Source organism: Ambystoma mexicanum, chromosome 3p, assembly GCF_040938575.1.
Source record: "Ambystoma mexicanum isolate Mex_15411 chromosome 3p, UKY_AmexF1_1, whole genome shotgun sequence".
Lineage (NCBI taxonomy): Eukaryota > Metazoa > Chordata > Amphibia > Caudata > Ambystomatidae > Ambystoma > Ambystoma mexicanum.
The window spans coordinates 917,253,620-917,274,498 of record NC_090925.1 but is presented as its reverse complement, the minus strand read 5'-3'; the positions used below and the strand labels follow the sequence as shown (position 1 = coordinate 917,274,498).

Here is a 20,879-nt window from a genome sequence, read left to right as displayed (position 1 = left end):
GGTAGAGAAAAGAAGGCGAAATGAAAGAGAAGGAGGATGGATAGGGGTGGGAGGCAGATGTCAGGGAGAAAAGAGAAGCTTGGTTTTAGAGGCGTGGAGGAGAAGAACTTGGGAAGACATCCAGAGTTGCACAGCAGAAAGTCAGTTTGAGACAGTAGAATGGAGCGAAAGAGATTTGCGTAGATTACCATAGAAGTGGTAAAATAGATATTTATTTCAAAATCAAATTTATTTCACTTCAGAAAAGTTTTAGTATGGTTAATCAGTTTTAGTTTAGTTTCAAACAAATGTAATATTATGGTCACAAAAAAGCCATTAAGAGCAACATATATGTTTTTACCTTGTGCTATTAAAAACACTAAAATAAACATTGACACTGTACTGAAATATTCTTTTAATTTTGGCATTGCAGGGTAAATTTCATTTGTATAACTCAGTGATTCAACAGTCAAAATGTTGACTAGTTTCTGCGTAAAACTCTGAGTTAGTTGTGCAACAAAAAGTCTCATGTTTGCCTATTCATTGTTCCCCGAACATAGGTCCAAGCAATCTCTTTGCCTGCTTTTTATTTACATCTTCATTTATTTGTATTTCCAAATTAAATGTTGTCCACTTCAGAAACGTTTTTCTATGGCTTATTAGTTTCATTTTTATTTCAAACAAATTGAATGCTGTGCTCACAAATAAATCCATTAAGAGCAATAAGTGTGTGTACCATATGTACTACTGAAAACACTAAAATAAACATGGACACTGCATAGCAATATTTATCTGGCATGCATAGGGTAGGGATTTATGCAAATACCCAATAAACTCAAACCAAAAAAACATGAATGTAGAAAACTTATCTCTTTGAGGATCAGCAACAAAAGAGAATTCTTGTGAGTGAGATGGTTGTTATGTCCGATTTAGATTGTTTGAATGTTGTCCCTCTTGTTAAAAAAATTCTAATGCAGAAACTGTTTGGAACTTTGCCTTTCCCCTGCTTCCATACTTTCTGATCACTGGGAACATGCTTTAGATGCCTCTTGGGATCACTTCCTTCCGATTGGCATGGAATGAGTTAATTTGCACAGATATGGGTTGTTTGACCTAAATAAATTGACCTATTACCTTTTTTTTTACCTACTGCTGAGGGAGATCCCCCAACCCTCCCATAATGCGGGGGGAGATGCCTGCACACCCCCTCCCCCGACTTCCTCCCACCTCAACCTATTCCCTTACCCCAACCCACAACTATTTTTTTAATTAAAATATACCATTTGACCTATGGAATTCGGCCAAAAAGATGCGGTCAAATCGTAATAGATCAACTATGCCAATACCAATTTGCACACATTGTATCTAGTTTTATTGCTATTGCCATAACATGTTATAATCCGTGTTTTGTTTTATTTGTACAGCGCATCCGGGCCCGTAGGCATCAGGGCGCATTCTGTAGTTATATTGGTTACATACATTACAAAAGAATGAACAGTTCTTGGTGGAACATGCATACAGTAGAAATGCAATTTACATATAGGTATATACAGTTATATAGTTACAATTCACAGAAATGCAATATACATAAAAGTTTATACAGTTGCATAGTTTACAGCAATGGCATAACAATGCTATTGGAATATGACATACAGCGGGGAAGTTATGGGTGAGCGGCAGCTAAATCCTGCTCATGGAGCCATTTCTTGACTTTATGCTTGAAGGAGTGGAAGGAAGGCTCAACTCTCAGTATAGTAGGGAGGGTGTTCCATAATTTAGCTGCCAGCACTAGGAAGCTGCCCCCCCCTGCTTTTTGCAGCTTAAATATGGGTATCCGCAGAGAGTGGACTTGGGTAGATCTCAGAGTTTGTGTAGATGTGTGAGCCAAGAAACGGTTTGAGAAGTATTCAGGGGCGCAGTTCACTTGGCACTTATGAGTCAAAGTGAGTGTTTTCAAAGCTATTCTTTAGTCGACAGGGAGCCAAAGGAGGTTACGTCTGGTCAGATATATGTGATTTCCTGGGAATGTTAAGGGCAGCCCTAATGGCGTTGTTTTGAGTTACCTGTAATTTATTGATATTCCTGAGGCTAGTACCAAGGTAAAGAGCATTGCAGTAGTCTATTTTAGACATTATGAGGGTTCTGGCGAGGGCGATGCAATTAGTAGTAGGGAGAAAAGGTCTGCATGCTGTTATAAGTTTGCATAGGCTGCTGCTGAGGCCACGGCATTAGTTTGTCCATTGAAGGATGAGGTGGAATCAAGATAGATACCAAGGATTTTGGTATCATTGGACACATTAATGGTGTTCCCATCGATGCTGAATGCCTTAAAGGCTTGGTCCAATTTGTTCAGTCTGAAGCGAGAGCCTAGAAAAAGTATCTCTGTTTTTTCGTCGTTCAAACAAAGCCCATGGTGAGCCATCCAGGCCTGGATAATCGCATAAACCTTGTCAAGTGTGTTTGAATCAGATACATGGTCACCCGTGATAGGGACGAGTATCTGGGTATCATCGGCATAATTCGTGTAGTTGACACCAGATAGTCGAGTATATCAAAGAGTGGCTTAGTAAATACGTTGTAAAGGATGGGGGAAACGCAAGACCCTTGCGGAACACCACATAGTACAGGTAATGGTTCTGCCGAAGCAGTGGGTGAGAAAACCCTCATAGTTCTGTTTGCCAGGAAGGAATTAATGCAGGAGGTGGGTTCCTTTGAAAAATGAGCAACAGTTTTGAGGTGGTGGCAACGGATTTGATGGTCCACCAAATCAAAAGCTGCTGATAAATCAAGCAAGAGTAGTAGGGCCAGTTTGCCCTTATCTTTTAAATCCTCAATTTGTGTTTTTAAGTCGATTAGGGCAGTTTCTGTTCCGTGTCTAGGTCGGAAACCCGATTGGCGAAGACCCAAGAGATTGTTAGCTTCTAGGTAGAGCTGTATTTGGAGATATGCTGCGTGGTCCAGAATTTTCAGTAAAAAGGGCACAGTGGTAATGGGTCTGTAATTAGCAGGGTTGTTAGGGTCAAGGGTAGGTTTTTTGATTAGAGGAATGACCCAGGTGTCCGTAAGGATGTCAGGGACCGACCCTGATTTAAAGGAAGCATTAATAAATTAGGTAATGAAGGGAGCTAGTTTGTGGGCAGCCTCTTTAATGATTAGGGCGGAGCATGCATTGCCTTGGCAGTTGGAGGGTTTAATCTTTCTGATCATATTTTCCACTTCCCAGGTGGAAAGTGGGGAGAAATGGAAAAGTTTGATCGTGTGTGCATGAACGGTAGGATTGTTGGTGAAGGGGTAGGAAAGGTGGTATGTTGGAAGGCTGCATTTTTTGGTGTTGATTTTAGTTTGCAATGTGGAGATTTTCTCGAGAACCGCTTTTTGGATGTTAGAACACCATGTGGTATCAGTAATGCAATTGTCGATCGGGGCTATCGGAGATTCAAGTTATTTGAGGATCTTGAAGAGCTCTTTGGTGTTGGATTCAGCCTGAGAAATGCGCTTATTGTATATATCTTTTTTATCTAGGAATATAGCATCTTTGTATGCAGTTGATGCCGTATTTAGAATATTTTTGTTGGTTTCTGTAGGGTGGCCTTTCGAGTGTGCCTCTGCGTTTCTCTTGGCTTTGCGTAAATCTCTTAGTTGAGGGATAAACCAAGAGTTAAGGTGAGCGCAAGGTTTAGATTTCCTTAATTTGAGAGTGGCTATAGAATCTAATGCCTTCAGTATGGTTTGGTTGTAAGTGTCTACTAAGGCAGTAGGGTCAGAGTAGGTCAGAGAGGCTTTGTTAAGAAGGGGAAGGATTAGGGAAGAAGTTTCTCCTTGGAAATGTCCTTCTTATTTCTGGTGTGGATAGACCGTGCAGGATTTGATTTGAGACTGTGAAGGTTATATTTGATGGTGAAAGTTATTTTGTGATGATCTGACCATGGTGTGACAGATCCAAGATTGATGGAGCAATTCAGATTGATGAGCCAATCCAAGGTTCTTCCTTTGCTGCGAGTAGGTTCATGGATATGTTCCGTGAAGCCTGAGTCTCCTAGTGAGTTGGCTAAGTCTCGAGCTACCAGGTCATTGGGATCTTGATAACCTAGACTGAGGTCACCAAGTAAAATGATTTGGGAGTTAGGCTTGATATTGGCTGTAAGGAGGGCTGATATATCCTCAGCAAAGGTGGTAATCGGGCCTGGTGGCCTGTATGTAAGGGCATTGTAGCTGTTTGATTAGGAGATAGTTGAGGTTTGACTGTTAATAACTCAGCAGAGTCAATTTGCGTGTTTGGGATTTGTCTAAGTTTAAGAGATCTTTTGAAGATAAAGGCTACGCCTCCGCCTTTGGAAAGGGGGGAGTCTCTGTTGCATCTAATGATGGCATAATTCTCTGGTACTGCTATGGATAGGGTAGGGCCAGATGCTGCATGTAGCCACGTTTCCGCACTGGCTATGATATCCAGGGCTTCAGTTTCAATAAAGTCAGCGATGTCTAGCGCATGAGCTGGGATAGATATAGCATTGACAAGGGCATATTTGATCAGGGTGTCTTTTTTTCCTGGTGCAGAGTATTGTTGTGAGTCACAGGTTTTTTATTTGTGACAGTGGGAGTAAGTGCACTTGAGTAATGGCAAGGTTTAAAGGTGGATAGCGAGGGGATGTGTGATGGTCTAAGGGTAAGTCTAGAGCCTAATCTTAGGTTCCTGTAGTTAATGGAGCATAGTTGGTTAGGTGTTGGTTTGATTGAAAAGTGTTTGATCCATAAAGCTGGGTTATTCAAGTATTGATTAGTTCCAGCCATATTAATTATGGATTCCATAGTGTGAGGGTGTGTTGCAAACAAGGGTAGGTGAGAAGAGGTGCAGGGCCAGTTAGGTTTGGTGCCTAATGTGCAGCATGTGAATACAGTGGTAAGGCACAGTAGTGGGAGTGGTCCAAAGGTTTGATATGCACGGTACATAGTGTACTATGGGTGGACAGGTAACCAATATAATCAAGTGGAATACTGGGACTAGTGAGTTTGGGTACTAGTCAGTGCTGGGTAGCGAGGGCTGGTCCTCGCTAGTATAGTGTGACCTGGTATTTAAGTACAGAGGCAAGTCCCAAAATGCAACAGTAGGTCTAATGGCAAAGAACAAGATACAAGTACTAGCTCAATCGTAGTGAAATATGTGAGTCTATCAGTACGGTCTATTACATATGGTGAAGCAAAAGTAATGCAGTGTCAAGGCCCACTTTAGCAGGAAACTATGTTAGCAGTAGAGGTCTAGTGATAGGAGGCATAAATACATGTACTTCATCAATATAGTGGCACGGCTAAGCCAACATACAGTGTGGTCTAGTAGTTGGGTACCTCGGCTGATCCCAAATTGTGGCACCAGTGCCTAGCGACAAAGCATAATACATGTTGTACAAGAGTCAGCAGTAATAAGCCTAAAGGAACGGTCTAATACTCAAGATAGATTAACCATGCAGTAATCATAGGGCAAGTTTAGAAGTGGACTAAGCAGGACAGTTATGAGATAAAAATCCAAGGCATTCTAGTACAGAAGTCTAGTGCTGAGAAGGGTTTAGTGCAATGCATACCATCCAATAAGCTGATTTAGACTAGGCAATGCAATAGATACAGTGGCTAATGCTAAGCAGGCTGTGAGGCAATGTAGGCCTTATTATGGTGTTGCACAACTACAATACATGTATCATAATGTATTAGATCAATATAGCGAGGGCATCAACCAATACATTGGGTATGATGTTATCAATGGCAAGACAATTGGCTCAGGACAAGTCATAAGGCTACTACAGCATGAAAGGCAAGGTCCGGGCTTTGCATACATGTTAGACACGTCTGCTCCAGGCTTGATTGGAACGGGCACGTGTATAGCGTGTAGATATCTATGCAGCGCCTTTGGTTAATGCTGTTTTCATAGTGCAGCATACAATGTGGGTAGTTCGGGACTGTTCAGTAGAGAATACGCTCTATGGTAGAGTCAGAGGATGAGTCCAGCTACGGCAGTGGGATAGCGGCAGTGGCGCTTTGAACATGGCTAGGGAGTCGGATTATGCAAGTTGACAGGGGGGTGGCAGGTGAAGGTGGAGAGTGGGCTTGAGTAATGTGAGCGAGGATTTTACTCATGCGGTGGTGGCCGTAACAGATGCAGAGTACCCGGAAGACGGTCCGGACGGCAACAGACAGGCACAGGACAGGTGAAGTCCTTCGAGTGCGGTCCTTAGAGCGGTGGGCCGGCTCACGCCTTCCAGCTCAGGATTGGTGCACTTATGGTGCCAAGCAACCAATTCGGCTCTGGGGAACAGAGGGGAAGTTCCTCTATAGCTGAGCTACGACTCGCTGTATTGTGGCAGCCATCTTAGCACAGACCCCAGCATCGTATCGAACGATGGAGGCACTATTTATACGAGCTGGTGCAGTTGGTGTTCAGCAATGGTGGTGGCGATAGGAATATAACCCAACGTCTTCGGATGTAGTTGCGACACGATCCACATGTCATATGCAATTTTGGATGTCGGCCAGCTATGGCGAGGTATAGCCCTCTGGCGTACCTAAATAAAGGCATCATGCTCAGGTCGGACTCCGGTGTGCGTATCACTGCTCCTGCAGTGATCTGGAGCTCCTGCTCCTCGGGCCGTGTAGGCAGGTTATATAAATAATGGTATGATATGGTAAGAAGGCTTATATAGCAAAGTCTATATCACCTTGTAAAAATCATCTTGGAGCTAGCATAATCACCTCAATAAATAATAAAGGAGCGTGGGAGCTCCTCTACTTAAGAACATGAGTCAAATAACCTGTTCTATAGAATTTCTTCCACTTAGGAGGGTCTACAACTACGTTTTAGCTCACTGACCCCTTACAGAGGAAATATCCATTTGCATATTAGTCTTTGGCGCAACCACAAGGCAGTCCAGCGCCGAAATGCTAGGCAAATCTCCTCTGAACAAGAGTACCATCAGCAACCCCATTCACGTGTTTCAGCCTAGTATGGCCTCATCAGTGAGGTGAAGCTGAGCCTCTCTAAGACACAGTGAGCAAGGGGTCCACATCTGGATTACCCCGTGTTACTTAGGGTTTCAGTATTACAAAGTTACAAAGGCTTGTGAGAGCTCCTGCTACTGAGAAAGAACATGGGTCAAATACCCTGTTATTTGGAATTCCTTCCACTCAAGAGGGTCTACAGCCACGTTTAAGCTCACTGCACCCTTCGCAGTGGAGAAATGTCCATTTGCATATCAGTCTTTTTCTCACCCACAAAGGCAGTCCAGCACCAAAAATGCTAGGAAAATCTGCTCGGAACAAGATGGAAAATTAATTAATGTGGAAACAATAGGGCCTTCTGTTTCCTCCTAAACTCCAGATGTTTTAAAGTAAGGAAAAGAGATGCAGGTAAGGGTTTCCACAAGTAAGCCGACTAAACCGAAAAGAAGCAACCACTGCACCTAACATTTCTAAACAGGGGAAATACTTTTCCATATGTTTGCTGTGCTAGTCACCATAGCCGTCATGTTTATGCAGGGAAGCTCTGATCTATGTGTGCTTAGTTATATCTAGGTCCACGTTGCATACACAAAAAAGTGATATTACAGAGGGATACCCAGTAAGGACAAAACTCTGTTAGATTCCTCCTTCATTTTCCCGTTATTCCTGGTCATTTTCTCTCTCCCCACATCACCCTTCTCCGGCATGCATCCCACACCCCACTTTGACTAGCCCATTCCCCCATGCTTTACGCTCTATGCTGCCTTTTCCGACTTCACTGTGCCCTGGCTCCATTTCCTATTGCCCTCTCCAATCCGCTGGGGTGAAGAGTGACATACTATGCATCAATCTACATGCAACACTCTTTTTTTCATCAGGCTTCAGCACTCGGCATACTGGTTGTGTAGTACCTGGTCATTCCCATTGTATCATTATTTGGAGAAAAGAAAAGTTAAACATAAGTGGGAAACATTTGAATAGTAAATGCATTAATATTAAATAAATTAGGACTTTAGGGGTGAAACGTACCTATTTTCATCACTGTTCTGTTTTCTTTGTTCAAAAGGTATTTTCATCGGATGGCTGTTAACTTTGTTCAAAATACAGAATCAGTTCGAAAAGGGGGTATATTACCCACCAAATTAAATAAAGTGGGAAGCAATTAAAAGAAACAATATAAATCTACTGAATCATTTGTTCAGGTCGTATCAGTTCTAACATTTCTCCATAGATTCCTTCAAACAGAATGATTGTGCTGACCATGTTTTCAGCATCTACCTAAAAGATCAGTAGTCAAGGTGCTCTTGCATGTTAAGAGCATACACCTAAAAGGTAATATGCATACTCATTAGAAAGTAGTCAAATGTGCTGTTACATGTGACTAATGATATTAAAGACAACGCTAAACGTACTCATGGAAATGTCTTCTTAGTTGTCTACATGTTGGCCTCCTCATGCTACTAGGCACAAAGTCATTACTACAAGTCTTTAATCCTTGTCACGTGGTCTAGAAAAGTGTTGGCCATTTTAGATTGGTTCACATGAAGCCATTACTACAACTTTATGACCTTGTCAAATGGTCTGAAAATATCTTCTCTTGATCTATATATTGTGTGGTAATGCAACATTGATGGCTTACGTGTATTTCATAATTAATTCAACAAAAGGGCAAAAATGAGGTGTTCAGACACAGACGTTCCACATACGATCATGATGTATCTGTATAGTTTCATGATTTAACCAATGATATATTGCCCACAACAGACCTTCCAGAGGTGGCGGAGTGGCAATCTTCTACAAACCTAGTTTCCCTGTCTCACTCGTCAAAACCCAGACATGTATTGCTTCCTCTGAATCCCTTCTTATAAAACTCTTGCTACCATCAACACTTACCCAGAGCTTCCTACTCATCTACATACCCCTCGGATACGACAGACATTTTGGCAACAACCTCCGTGATTCAATAGCAACCATTCAGGTAAATCACCCAACCCTTACACTATTGAGAGATTTCAATATCTGGTTCGACATGCCCATCAACCCCATGACCCAACCTCTGGTCGACAGTCTTGATGCACTTCTCCCGACATACCACTGGTCCAACTCACTCAGGTGGCCACAAGCTTGATGCGATCTTCTGCTCCTATGACCTCGCCTCTCTATCCACCCCTAAACCGCTTATCTGGACAGACCACTCTGCCATCCCTTTCTCTATCCACACACCTGCCCCTCCTCCCACAGCCCCCCCTGACCCCACTTCTGATCACAAATGCTGGAACAAAGTCAAGGTACTCCCTGACCAAGCCGAAGCCCTGCTGCTCCGCCCCCCAGCAAAGCTGTCCTGAGGTAGACCCTTAACCATTGAATCATTTGACTTGTGGCTTAAAGAATCAGTAATTCCTCTCACCCCCTCTCGCCCTCTGCAGCCTCACGCAAAGGACCATCCCCCAAATGGTTCACACCCCACTTGAAGATATTCAAAAACCAAAATAACTCTTTTGAAGGCAAATGGTGAGCATCTAAAACCGATATCAGCAGATCCTTGTTCGCCCTCCACCACCGTAACAACAAATCTGAGATACGAAATCCAAAAAAGCCTATTACAATAAACTAATTCTGCACTGTGGCAGCAGCAGCCGCCAAAAACTCCACAAGACCATCTCCGAATTCATGAAACCTACCTGCACATCTGCCCAAACCACTCCCACAAAAACACCCTGCGACTCCCTGTCGCTACATTTCTACAACACTGCATTTGACAGGATTGCAAGCCTAAACCCCAAATTCTCCAACCTCAACCCCTGTGCTAAATCTACCCCTCCAGATCCCGTTACCCCAAAACCCACTATGCCAACCTTCGAGTTCTTCCAACCCATCTTGTAGGATGAGTTCCTAGGCCTACTATCTGAAAGCAGAACCTCTGGATCCCCCTCGACCCCTGCCCAGCCGCTCTTCTGAAAGAAATGTTCTCCTCTACTTGCGCAGGAGAACATGCAAGATCCATACTAAACGAGTCCCTCACTTCTGGCACCTTTTCAGAAGCCTTTAAAATAACGCACGTCAAACCGCTTCTAAAAAAGGCATCCCTCAACCCCCTTGACCCCAAGAACTACAGGCCAATCTCCAGCACCAGATTTCTTGTGAAACTCATTTACCGGACTGTGTACTCCCAACTGCTTCGTAGAATCCAACAATCTCCTTGACCACGCACAATCAGGCTTCAGACCGCGCCATGGAACAGAAACCACTCTGATCTTGATCTGGGATGATCTCAAGGTTGCGGCCGACTCTGAGAGTTGCACAGCACTGATTCTCCTTGATCTGTCAGCAGCCTTTGACACCGTTAAACATTCAATCCTCCTTGACCACCTCCACTCCCTAGGAATCCGTGGCTTGGCACTCAAATGGACTGCCTCCTTCCTCAGCAACAGGAAACAGGAAACATATCGCCTTTCTGTCCCCTTTTGCCTCCACTGCTTGCACTGTGAACACTGGAGTACCCCAAGGAGCCTGCCTCTCTGCTTGCCTTTTTAACCTCTATCTGACCACTCTACCAGGAATCATCCGTGCACGCATCCTCTCATGTTACAACTACATTGACAATACCCAAATTATCCTAAGAATTCTCAAAATAAGCACCAACCCTAGCCCCGACCTTGTCTCAGTGATATTGACCGATGGATGACAAGTAACCACCTCCTTTTGAACCCTGATAAAACTGAAATGATTGTGTACAGCAATACTGCCCTTCTCCCACAACCACTGCCATGCCCCCCCACCTCTCCTTGGCCCAACTCCCACTCTTTCCAAAATAGTCGAAATCCCTGGCTGCAATATGGACTCAGACCTAACCCTCTACCGTAACAAAATCCTGCCACTAGCACCTCAAACTCCTTGGACGCATTTTTCCTTACCTCTCCTATCCCAACAGACTCGCTGCTGTTATGTTTATTGTTATGTCGAGACTGGACTATGCCAACTCTTTATACCTGGGAGCACTAGCAAAACCACTCAACAAACTCCAAAGAGCTCAAAACACTGCTGCCAAACTCCTTCTCGCTCTGGGACACAGAGACCACATCTCCCCTGCTCTCCGACACCCTCCACTGGCTCCCTGTCGGACGAAGGGCCACTTTCAAAACCTTATGCATTAGTCACCGAGCAGTGCACAAGAACGGCCCAACACACCTTCAAGAGAAGATAAAACCCTAGCTCCCATCTCGCACCCTAAGATCTAGCTATGCCATCTTACTAGTCATTCCAACCTCCAATTCCGCCAGGATTGGAGGATGCGCCTTCTCAACTTTGGCTCCAACTCTATGGAACTCCCTCCCCTCACACATTCAACAAACTCATGACTACATGACCTTCTGCAAAGCACTAAAAACCTGTCTCTTTCCATAATGTCGATAAGACCTTCTAAGGTCACTGATACCCTGAAACCTGCAAACAAAAGTTCTAGAAGATACCGAGCAATGACATGACTGGAAGCGACTATTAATTCACTAATAAGGTCACTCTGAGCGCAGCAATTGCAATACATGTAAATGCATTCCGGAACAGCGGGCTCATAAAAATAAAACATCCACCCCAGACACTCACCTCTCCCATCGCTATGCTCACTCTCTACTCTACATCAACACACAATTAGAGCGCAGCTACACCCCTAGATCTATTTCGGCCTAGCTGCTCACATACAAACAATTCTCCATGAACACCTCAACACCCTGCTAGAACGCAACTATACCCCACGAGCAATCAGCCTAGCTGCACACATAAGTGTCCTACACAGCCTAACACAGCCAGTACCCAGCCTCAGAGTCCAACCTCCAGACTGCACACATTCGACTGATCTCGATACCACTACACCTAATGCTAGGATGCAGCTTCCATCAAACAATCGCATCAGCTGCACACACAATGGGTGCAACCAAGCACCCTATGACACTGTACTCTCTTAACTGACCTAGACTTCGGTCCCCGAGGGCGTTCAACCCACAAGCGCTTTGAGGTCATATCAATGACATATGGAGCACTATATAAATGCCAAATAACATAGCATAACACAACATAGTTTACATTTGTTTGTTTTCATATATATGTCATTGCAACAACGTGAAATGTCTGTGTGCTATTGTTGACTATGTATTACGACTGTTTAGAGAAAGATACTAAGAACCCAGTTTTGTGACAGATATAGATAATAGCCCAATGGTTCCAAAAAAACAGGCAGTGTTGTGACTTACAACCGACTTCCTTTTATAACCAAAAATGATGCAATAAATTAGTTCTGTAGTGATGACTAAATCACAAATACTGTCAGTTATACATGATAATATAGTCACCTCATTATTGTAAAATGAAATTAAATTGGTGGTTTATTGTGCAGTTTTCTCACTTGAAATTATTTTAATAGTCATTAGAGGCTTTGGAGAATTTCCTCAAACTCTGTAGATGGTGAAGTTCAGAAAAGTGGTAACTTATTGCTTGATAAATATCTGAAGTGAAAAATAATACATGTTCTATTCATTGTTTATTATTTACCTGCGGAATCCCACTGAGGCCTAAAATTCGAGCCACTTGAACTGATGAAGAGGAGCGCAAATCCCCAATGACGGCGGCCATCTTGAGTGGCTGCTGGCAGCTGAAGTTTGGAATGGTGTCCCCCTCTCCAGACAATAGCCACATGGAGCTCTGAGCTGCCAACGAGTCTGAGTAACACGAGTCAAGGATCCGGAATCCCAGTGTCACATTGGGCAGCAGGTTGGGATTTTGGTTGATCTCCTCAGTGGCCAATACCATGGCAAGGGCACACTGGTACATTTCAACATAAAATCTGTAAAACCAATAAACAAAAGTAAACAAATTTCTGCCACAAAATATACCCACTGCAATACCTAGAGTTAAACAATAACAGTTAAACTAATGTTACTGTGCAAAATCAGTATGATGAAATGTCCTTAAGCATAAAACATTGCAGACAATTCTGCATGTATCTTTAAATTACAATTAACCGTACAACTTCTATAACTTTTGCATTTACAAATCTTTCCAAGGTTGAATAATCATTTAGTAGGCACCCGTCCAATTAGAACTCACAGCTCATGCGTGACGTTGTTGCAGGCAGCAGCGTATCAGCCATGTTGCGCTCACAACATTATTGATGTATTATTCCTCATAAGGTGACACTCTTGCACCACCTACAGAGCCAAAACTAAGGCCAAGGATAATGTAATTAGAAGAGGGAAACGTACGCAAGCCCTTTGGCCAACCCCACTCCCCACATTGATACCACGCAGACATGATAGTCCATGTCACTATATGTTATGGACAGCACCTACCAATGGCCCTTTGGTGCTGTCACTCGGAATTTGCAAGCCAAGCTTTGAAAGGCAGCTGTGCGGTAGGGAATTAGCTTGATCTGATTAGGGTCAAATGTGTTTCTTGCAAGCTAATGGGATTCAGAAGTGCAACACAATATTATTTTTTAATGCTGACTATGTGAAGTTTATCTAACATCTCTGACAAGTAAAACATCTACTGACAGTCTTTACATGTGTTGATGAGCAGAGTAGCAAAGCTGGGTTCTGTAGAAGTTGGGTCAGTCTGACAAATGGTTTTTGGTGCAGGGCTGGCTGAAGATGTGTCAGGGCTGGTGGGGATTTTCAACATGGTGTTTGGGACCCCCCCCTCCCCTTATAGCTGGAAAAAGCAGTCTGAGACTCAAGTGGGGTGTTTACATTTTAATAAAGTCAAAAGAATGCAGCAAGTTGTTTAAAAGCTGCACATTATCATGGGATATAAAGTCAGCAGGGGGCCAAAACACTAAAGGACCCCTGAAAAGCTACTAATTATGCGAAGGTCAGGGAAACCTAAATAAAAAGGCAAAGAGTGCTAAGAACGTTGTCACAGACTGCCAGAACGAGGCGATTGGCTGCAATGTGTGCGCTGTGCATGTTTAATGAAGTTTGTTTCAGTGTCATAAAACTGTCAATTCGGGACAGCTGCTTGGTGCCCCCCAGAGCTTTGGGGCCCATTTCAAATGAAAAAATAGAATGGCCCTGATGCCGCTCCTGCTGAGGGGTATGTGGCAAAGTCAGTGGGCAGCAGCTCTCCTCCAGGGACAAGCAAGTAGGTCCAGTAGGAAATCGGACCAAGAAGTAGCTTTTGCAGGTTGGGGACAGGTAATCTAGATGAAAGGCAGGTTGAAGTTGGGGCAGCTCAGCTAGGACTTCTCTTGCTCTTGTGGTAGTTGAGAGGTTTTGCTCGGGCATCTCTCTTTTATCTGTTCTTTCATTGTGTACCTGGGCGGTAGTGATTTGCACAGGAAAGATTACCCATTTAACATAGCTCGGTTAGAAAAAGTCACCCCTCTTCTTAACAATGTGTCTTCCAGTGACAATTGTCACATCTTCTGTTCGTGGCAAACTGTGAAGTATCAGTTGTACAATGGGTTGCTGCCCAAGCCCTCAGCAGGACCTGCTAATAAAGCAGCCACTTTCTTAAAAGGCATAACCTACTATCTACTTGTAAATATTTGCAATTATTTTGCCACGTGTATCTGCACAACTGGGTTACACACCTGAGGGATCCAGTGTAAGTGGTGCAGTGCACCAAATGCTAAAAGATTGGCAGTGAGAGCTTGCGCGGTACCAGCAACATCATTTGAAACCGAGAGTAAACATATATTCCAATGTAGGGCTTTTAATACCATTTTCTTACAATTGTTCAACGTCTGAGGGACATATTACACGACCGTGTACACTCAGGCTCACATTTTCTGAAATGTGAATTATGTCGCGTCATAATTCACAACAACGTAGACGTAACTACAACTTAAAGAATGGCTACTATTATCATCCCTCATGCAAGAGCGCGTAAACCTACACATCGTTTCCATTTCAGGCCCTGAACCCAGACACAATCGTACCTGCAGGCCAGTCACTCACTTATCACAGAGTCCAGTAGAGGGAGGCTCCCGGAAGTTGGGCGTAGGCAGGATGATCTGCGCATGCACTGGTACCAGTGCCCCAAACACCGTGTCTCCATTCTTGGCGTAGGCCTGCAGGCCCTGGCTGGAGAGCTTGCAGTTTGCTTGGACGGACACGGAGAGAGCTGCCTGCATCACCACAATGTACACTGCCAGGAGAGGAGGCATTGCTGCTCATGCGCAGAGCCTCTGCCAAGGTGCTTCCTCACAGGCGAGTCTCCTGCTCTCTGGAATTGGGAAAAAGCGAATATGAGGTTTCTGTAAAACAGTGCATTGTGTAATCGTAACTATTTTGCACAGATTAGCCGGTGCATAGAGGTGATTTCACATCAAATCCATGTGCCCAGGCCGATGACAAGTTAGGATTTGGGAAAAATGCACTGATTTCTGTTGCCATGTTGGATCTATTCAGGGGCCTGGATATATTGTAAACAGATGGTTGCATTTTTACGTGTAGGCTAAGAAAGGACATTTCAAGGTAACAGAGACTGCTACTCCTAAATGCATTAGATTACTGGAATGCATTATGGGAGTAGCAGGAAGTCACATGGCCATTCTACATCTAGGCAACATATATTTCTCTAACTGGTATTAAATTTGATAGGGATCCACTGCCAACTCAACTACATACATAATGTTTAATTTTTCAGATCATGCAGAGATTCATTACTTTAAATAGGCTAATACCCCTCGGGATGTGGTGTAGCCATGAGTACTTAGCTTGTAGCCCCCGGCATGTCCAGAAAATATGGAAAAACACCAAAAACATGCTGCAGCCTTGCTTTATAGAGGAGACCCATAACCTGAGAGAATCAGGACGAGCCACGATCCCCAGAAGGGAAAACCTATAATTTTAGCGTATACTATTATACTGAGATAATGATGAGTCTTGTGCACACACCTGCATTTGAAAAAATGAGCACTCTGGCTAATAATATATTTAAAGCATATCATGAAGAGCAAAACCATTGGCTGATCCCACCGGGACCCTCTTGGTAACACCCAGAAATCCCAAGTGGATGCATAACCTGGTGAGCTATTTTACTACCTACCTAATTGCAAAGATCGACGACCGTGAAAGAAACACATCTCACTCTTGCTTGTTTTCTGGCAGTTCAGGGAGGAGGGGACTCAAGGGGATTGAGTGCAGGAGTAGAGGCACAAGTGTTTTGCCATCCATGTAACTGAATATCACATTCCGCACTGGTTCTCCTTGAAAGAAAATAGTGAAATGGTTTCAATTTTACTGAACAAGCTAGAGATCGTACTGTGAGGCACTGCCATCTGGCTTTTTTAAAATTTTAATTACTACATAAAATGATGCAGTGATTTATTTTCCAAAGCGGTAATCTGCTAACCAGATCACACTCTGTCACAACTCCATGCCAAAAGAATAGTGCACTTGTGCCCTGCTGCATCAGTAGCCTGACCAGCAGCACCCTCTCTGCTCGTAGCATAGAGCAGGTTCAGAGGTCACACGATGTCTACTCAACCACTGCAACAACAGCACAGTGCATACAGCTCAGGGGTGACAATTAAGATATGACCCCTGTACCCAAACAACGATGATCATAAGTACCCCATGCTGGTGGCAGGGTAATCTCTAAGAATAAGCTACCCCAGAGTTTAGGCATAGTGCCTTACGATAGTTATGATCATGGCCGTCACATCCCATTTGATATTGCACATGTGTCGGCTTCTGTGAGTCAGCTCTGCCCTGGAAGGGAGTGTGTATTTGGGTCAGACGGGCTGATGACTGCCACAAGGCAGGACAGAAGCCCAGAGGACCCAGCCTCTGTTTTATTCTCTTTGGGAGGGCGGGTAACCTCTTCGCCCAGAGACAGCCACATTGCAGGTAGCGGTCCTGCGCCCACTGAAGTGCTTGCTGAGGCAGCACCCAATGCAATGACCCCAGGGTTGCCTTTACAGTAGATTCAGACCTCAACGGTCTACCCAAGCTAAGTGACTTGTCATTAGCTGGGGCCCTGAGCCAGGCTGACTTTTGCCAGGCACAATGCAACTGTCTAACTTTGGCAGATCTGCTTGAGCAGATAAAGAAGCTATCCCAGGGGGAATCCCCTGGGATGAAGCCCCTGTGATGCTCAAGGTTTACCAGGAGAAGGGTCTCCTGTACAGTGAGCCCAAGTCTTTTGAGGTGTGGCCCAGCTGTCGTTTGGTGGTTCCCCAGTGCCACAGAAGGTTTCTGGTGGATTTGGCTCATGACATTCCGTTGGCAGGGCACTTTTGGACCGCCTGGCTGTTGGCCCATTTTTACTGGCCCCAGATGGGGGTCAAAGATTAAAGCATTTGTCTGGTCCTAACACACTTGCCAAACATCTGACAAGGTGGCAAAGCCACCAAGGCCACCTTAACTTAACTACCCATTGTTGGGTGGCCTTTCGGGAGAATTGGCATGGACATTGTGGGTCCTTTGGATCCTCAAACCTCCTCCGGAAACCAGTACATCGGCATGGTTGATCATGCCACCCGAAACTGTCCCCATGAGGAGCATCATGGCCCCCGTAGTTGCGAGGGATCTCATCAGGATATTTTCTCATGTGGGATTCCTTAACGAGGTCATTTCCGACAGGGGATCCAACTTCAGATGCACATATATGAAGGCAATGTTGGATAGGTATGAGTATAAGTTCTCCAGAGCCTTGCTCCCACAAACTAATAGGCTTGTTGGGCGGTTCAACAAGACCATTAAGGTCATGATTGGTGGCTTGGAAGAACCACTCAGGAGAAAATGGGATATTCTCCTGCCATGCCTCCTGTTCTCCTAACACAGAGGTTCCACAGAGCGGTGTCGGGTTCAGTCCCTTCCAGCTCCTGTTTGGTCATCCTGTTACAAGTCCTCTAAGTCTAGTGCAGGAAGTATTAGAGGGCAATCCTGAAACTCGTTCCCATGACATAGTGAAGTATGTGCTCAGCCTTTAATCCAGGATGGCCAAGTATAGGGAATGGAGCTCCCAGAACCTGAAGGCCAGATAGGAGCTCATCAAGCACTAGCATGACCAGAAGGCGACCATGACTGAGTACATGCTGGGCCAGATTGTTACGTTCCGGCGCTCACCTCATTCTGTGTCTAGACTCCTGCCCCCTGCATCCATAGCCCTTTGGTTCTCTAGGGCAGTTGGGAATCCCCCAAGTGTGGCTATCCGGAAAGTCAGGAAAGTTATAGCACTCCATAAGGGGGTGAGGCGTAATACCGCTCACTTATACACACGGTGGCAGCTGCCTTGGAAGTTAACACTAAACTCCATTTCCCAGAAAACCAAGCTCCGTGTTGTAGCTTGGTGATTGAGCCTCGCTTTGGCATAGCTCAGCCTCCCTTATTGATGTATTCCGCAGCAGCAGCCAAGAAGCTGCGTCTGTTTACAGTTACAGCCGGGTACTCGAAGTTCCTCCTTCAAGTGCCATTTTCCTTGTTTCTTGTGGTATTTAATCCAGTCTGGCTAATTGGACTCCTTTTTCTGATCTCCCTGGATCATTTCCCGCTCGCCCATGTATCAAACCTTTGCTGAAGTAAACAGACTCCACAAATAATGTTCTGCCATTGTCATTGCCTGCACGTGTACCAGAAACTTATTTGCTTATTCGGACTCCTTTTCGAAACGTTCTACCATCGTTTGCTGCCTGCTAGTGTACCAGACCTTGCCTGTATTCACGGACTACCTGCAATTTCCCTGGATTTCTATTGTTTCTATATGCTGCTACCATTCCTCTACCAGCAGTGGTAAGACTTTTCTTTCTGCTTTCACGGACTGACAATTGGAGTAAAGCTTGTTTTGGCAAGTTCACATAGGGACGCTCTGCTGATGTGGATCACCCCGAAACCAGTGTGACCCTCGTGCCGCTCGGGTATAATTACCCTACTAACCTACCTTTTTTTTAATGTTATCCTTGCCGTTGTGTGCTGACTTTACTCAAACATTGCTATCCTAATCAACTGGTAAGATCCTGTACCCATCCCTGATTTCTGTTATATCTTTATTTACATCAGATTCTGAGTCGCATATTACTCTTTAGGTTGATTCCTGTGTTGATCCTTTTTTCTCATTTGAACGGGGGAGAATGCTCAGGTATTCCCTCAGTTAGTAGGGCTCTAAGGGGATAAGGGCCACCTCATCAGAACACTTACCTGTTGTTTTTTTTCCTTGCAGCTCGGTCCGTGGCGGTGCGTTCTCCCCGGTCTTTTGGGTGATCGGTCCACTTGTCTGGTTATCACACAGCAATGAGTCATATCATTTAGAAGATCTATATTCCCTCATAGAGAGGAGGCTTGGGTGGGGGCCCCACCCTGAGCTCTTCAAGCAACTTCCCGGTTCGCGTTGCTAGTCTCCTGTTTTACATGCTCCCCTTACCGGCGAGTAACAAAAACAGAAGCCATGGAAGAAGCTGATCCTCTGAATGTCTTGGTTGGTTTAGTGTCTGAGTTACGGTCTGACATGACGGCGGCTCATGACGCCATCCACCATAGGATCGACAGTTTACGGAGTGTTCCAACTCCCCAAACACTGGGTGTTGATATGTCCAGTGTGACTGCGTCAGGTTCTGTCTCATCTCCGGCCTCTGCTTTGGGGTTTGCTGAAGCCCCAGTCCTTATGGCCACACAATTCCCGTTGGCCCCTCCAGAGCACTTCACTGGAGACCCTAAACAATACCGGACTTTTATAAATCAATGCAAGTTGCATTTCTTGTGTCGACCTACCGCTTTTCCGAACTCCACAACCAAGGCAGCCTTTATCCTTTCGCATCTCGGGGGTACGGTGGCTGCTTCGGCCAATCCTTTGCTTGAGTCCAACAGCTACGTCCTCTATGACTGTGATGAACTCATTACGGCCATGAATAGGGTGTGTGATACCCGCTATAAATTTCAGGCAATGGACCTGGAGTTCCTGAATCTACAACAAGGCACGTCTTCTCTTTTTTCCTACCTCACCAGGTTCAATCAGCTAGCTGCTGAAACGGACTGGCCTGAAGACAAGAAATCATCAGTATTTTACAAAGGGTTGTCAGAAGAATTGAAAGACATCCTAGCTTCAGTTCCAGTTGTCCCTACCACTTTTGGCAAATTATTAGACTTGGTGTTACAAATAGACGCCAGAAGGTCGGAAAGAAGAGGAGAACGAAAGACCCCGGTCCCTGTGTCCTCTCCAGTGGAAGTGGTCAGTCCTTCTACTTCAACTCCAGAACCTATGCAGATAGGGGCGGTGAGGGGTCCTCTGACTCCTGCACAACGTGAATATCGATGTTCACATAATCTGTGTATGTATTGTCCTCGGAACATCAATTGAAGGACTGTCCTAAAAAACCAGTCAAGAAGGCGGGAAACGCCAGACCCCGGCGATAGACAGAGTCCCTATGCCGGGAGTGCTTTCTTTGGACTCACATGGTGCCACCTCGGCCCCTGTCAGTCTTCCGGTGGTATTTACCACTACAGCTGATGTTACATTCTCCTCTTTGGCCATCATTGATTCTGGAGCTACTGGGAACTACATGGACTATGATTACGCCACCAAAAACAATATATCCGTAGTGCCCAAGGCTCAGCCCGAGGTTGTTCACGCAGTGGATGGTTCGTCTTTGATTTCTGGCCTAGTTACTCAAAACACATCCCTTGTCTGTATGAAAATGGAAGATGGACACACGGAATCAATCTCTTTCGATTTAATCAAGGCTCCTCAATTCCAGGTCATCTTGGTTATTCCGTGGTTACAACACCACAATCCTGCGATTGACTGGGCAAAAAAGAGCGTTTGCTTCCCTTCTTCGGAGTGCAATGAACGTTGTTTCCAGGACACATGTGTATGCCCAGAGTCTTCTTGTCAGGCTTTGGTGGCTTCCTTGTCGATTATAGGAGCCGTCACTCATGCCATCAATACAGACATTCCTCCTGAATACGAATACTTTCGAGACGTGTTCG

At 44.7% G+C, this 20,879-nt stretch overlaps 1 protein-coding gene across 2 annotated transcripts in view; it reads right to left on the bottom strand.

Annotated features, from left to right (window-relative positions):
• The window catches only part of LOC138581110 (extracellular calcium-sensing receptor-like), a 207,330-nt gene extending 192,157 nt beyond the window's left edge, over nt 1-15,173 (bottom strand). The window contains exons 1-2 of one of the 2 annotated variants that reach the window (XM_069652189.1): nt 14,910-15,173; nt 12,505-12,796 (exon numbers count right to left, since the gene is read on the bottom strand). In XM_069652189.1, coding sequence (XP_069508290.1) covers nt 12,505-12,796; nt 14,910-15,118 — 501 coding nt within the window. In that variant the 5' untranslated portion in view covers nt 15,119-15,173. Of the gene's footprint in view, nt 1-12,504; nt 12,797-14,890 lie in introns of both variants that reach the window. The other variant, XM_069652190.1, reaches the window with a different exon arrangement.
• Nucleotides 15,174-20,879: the final 5,706 nt, after the last annotated feature.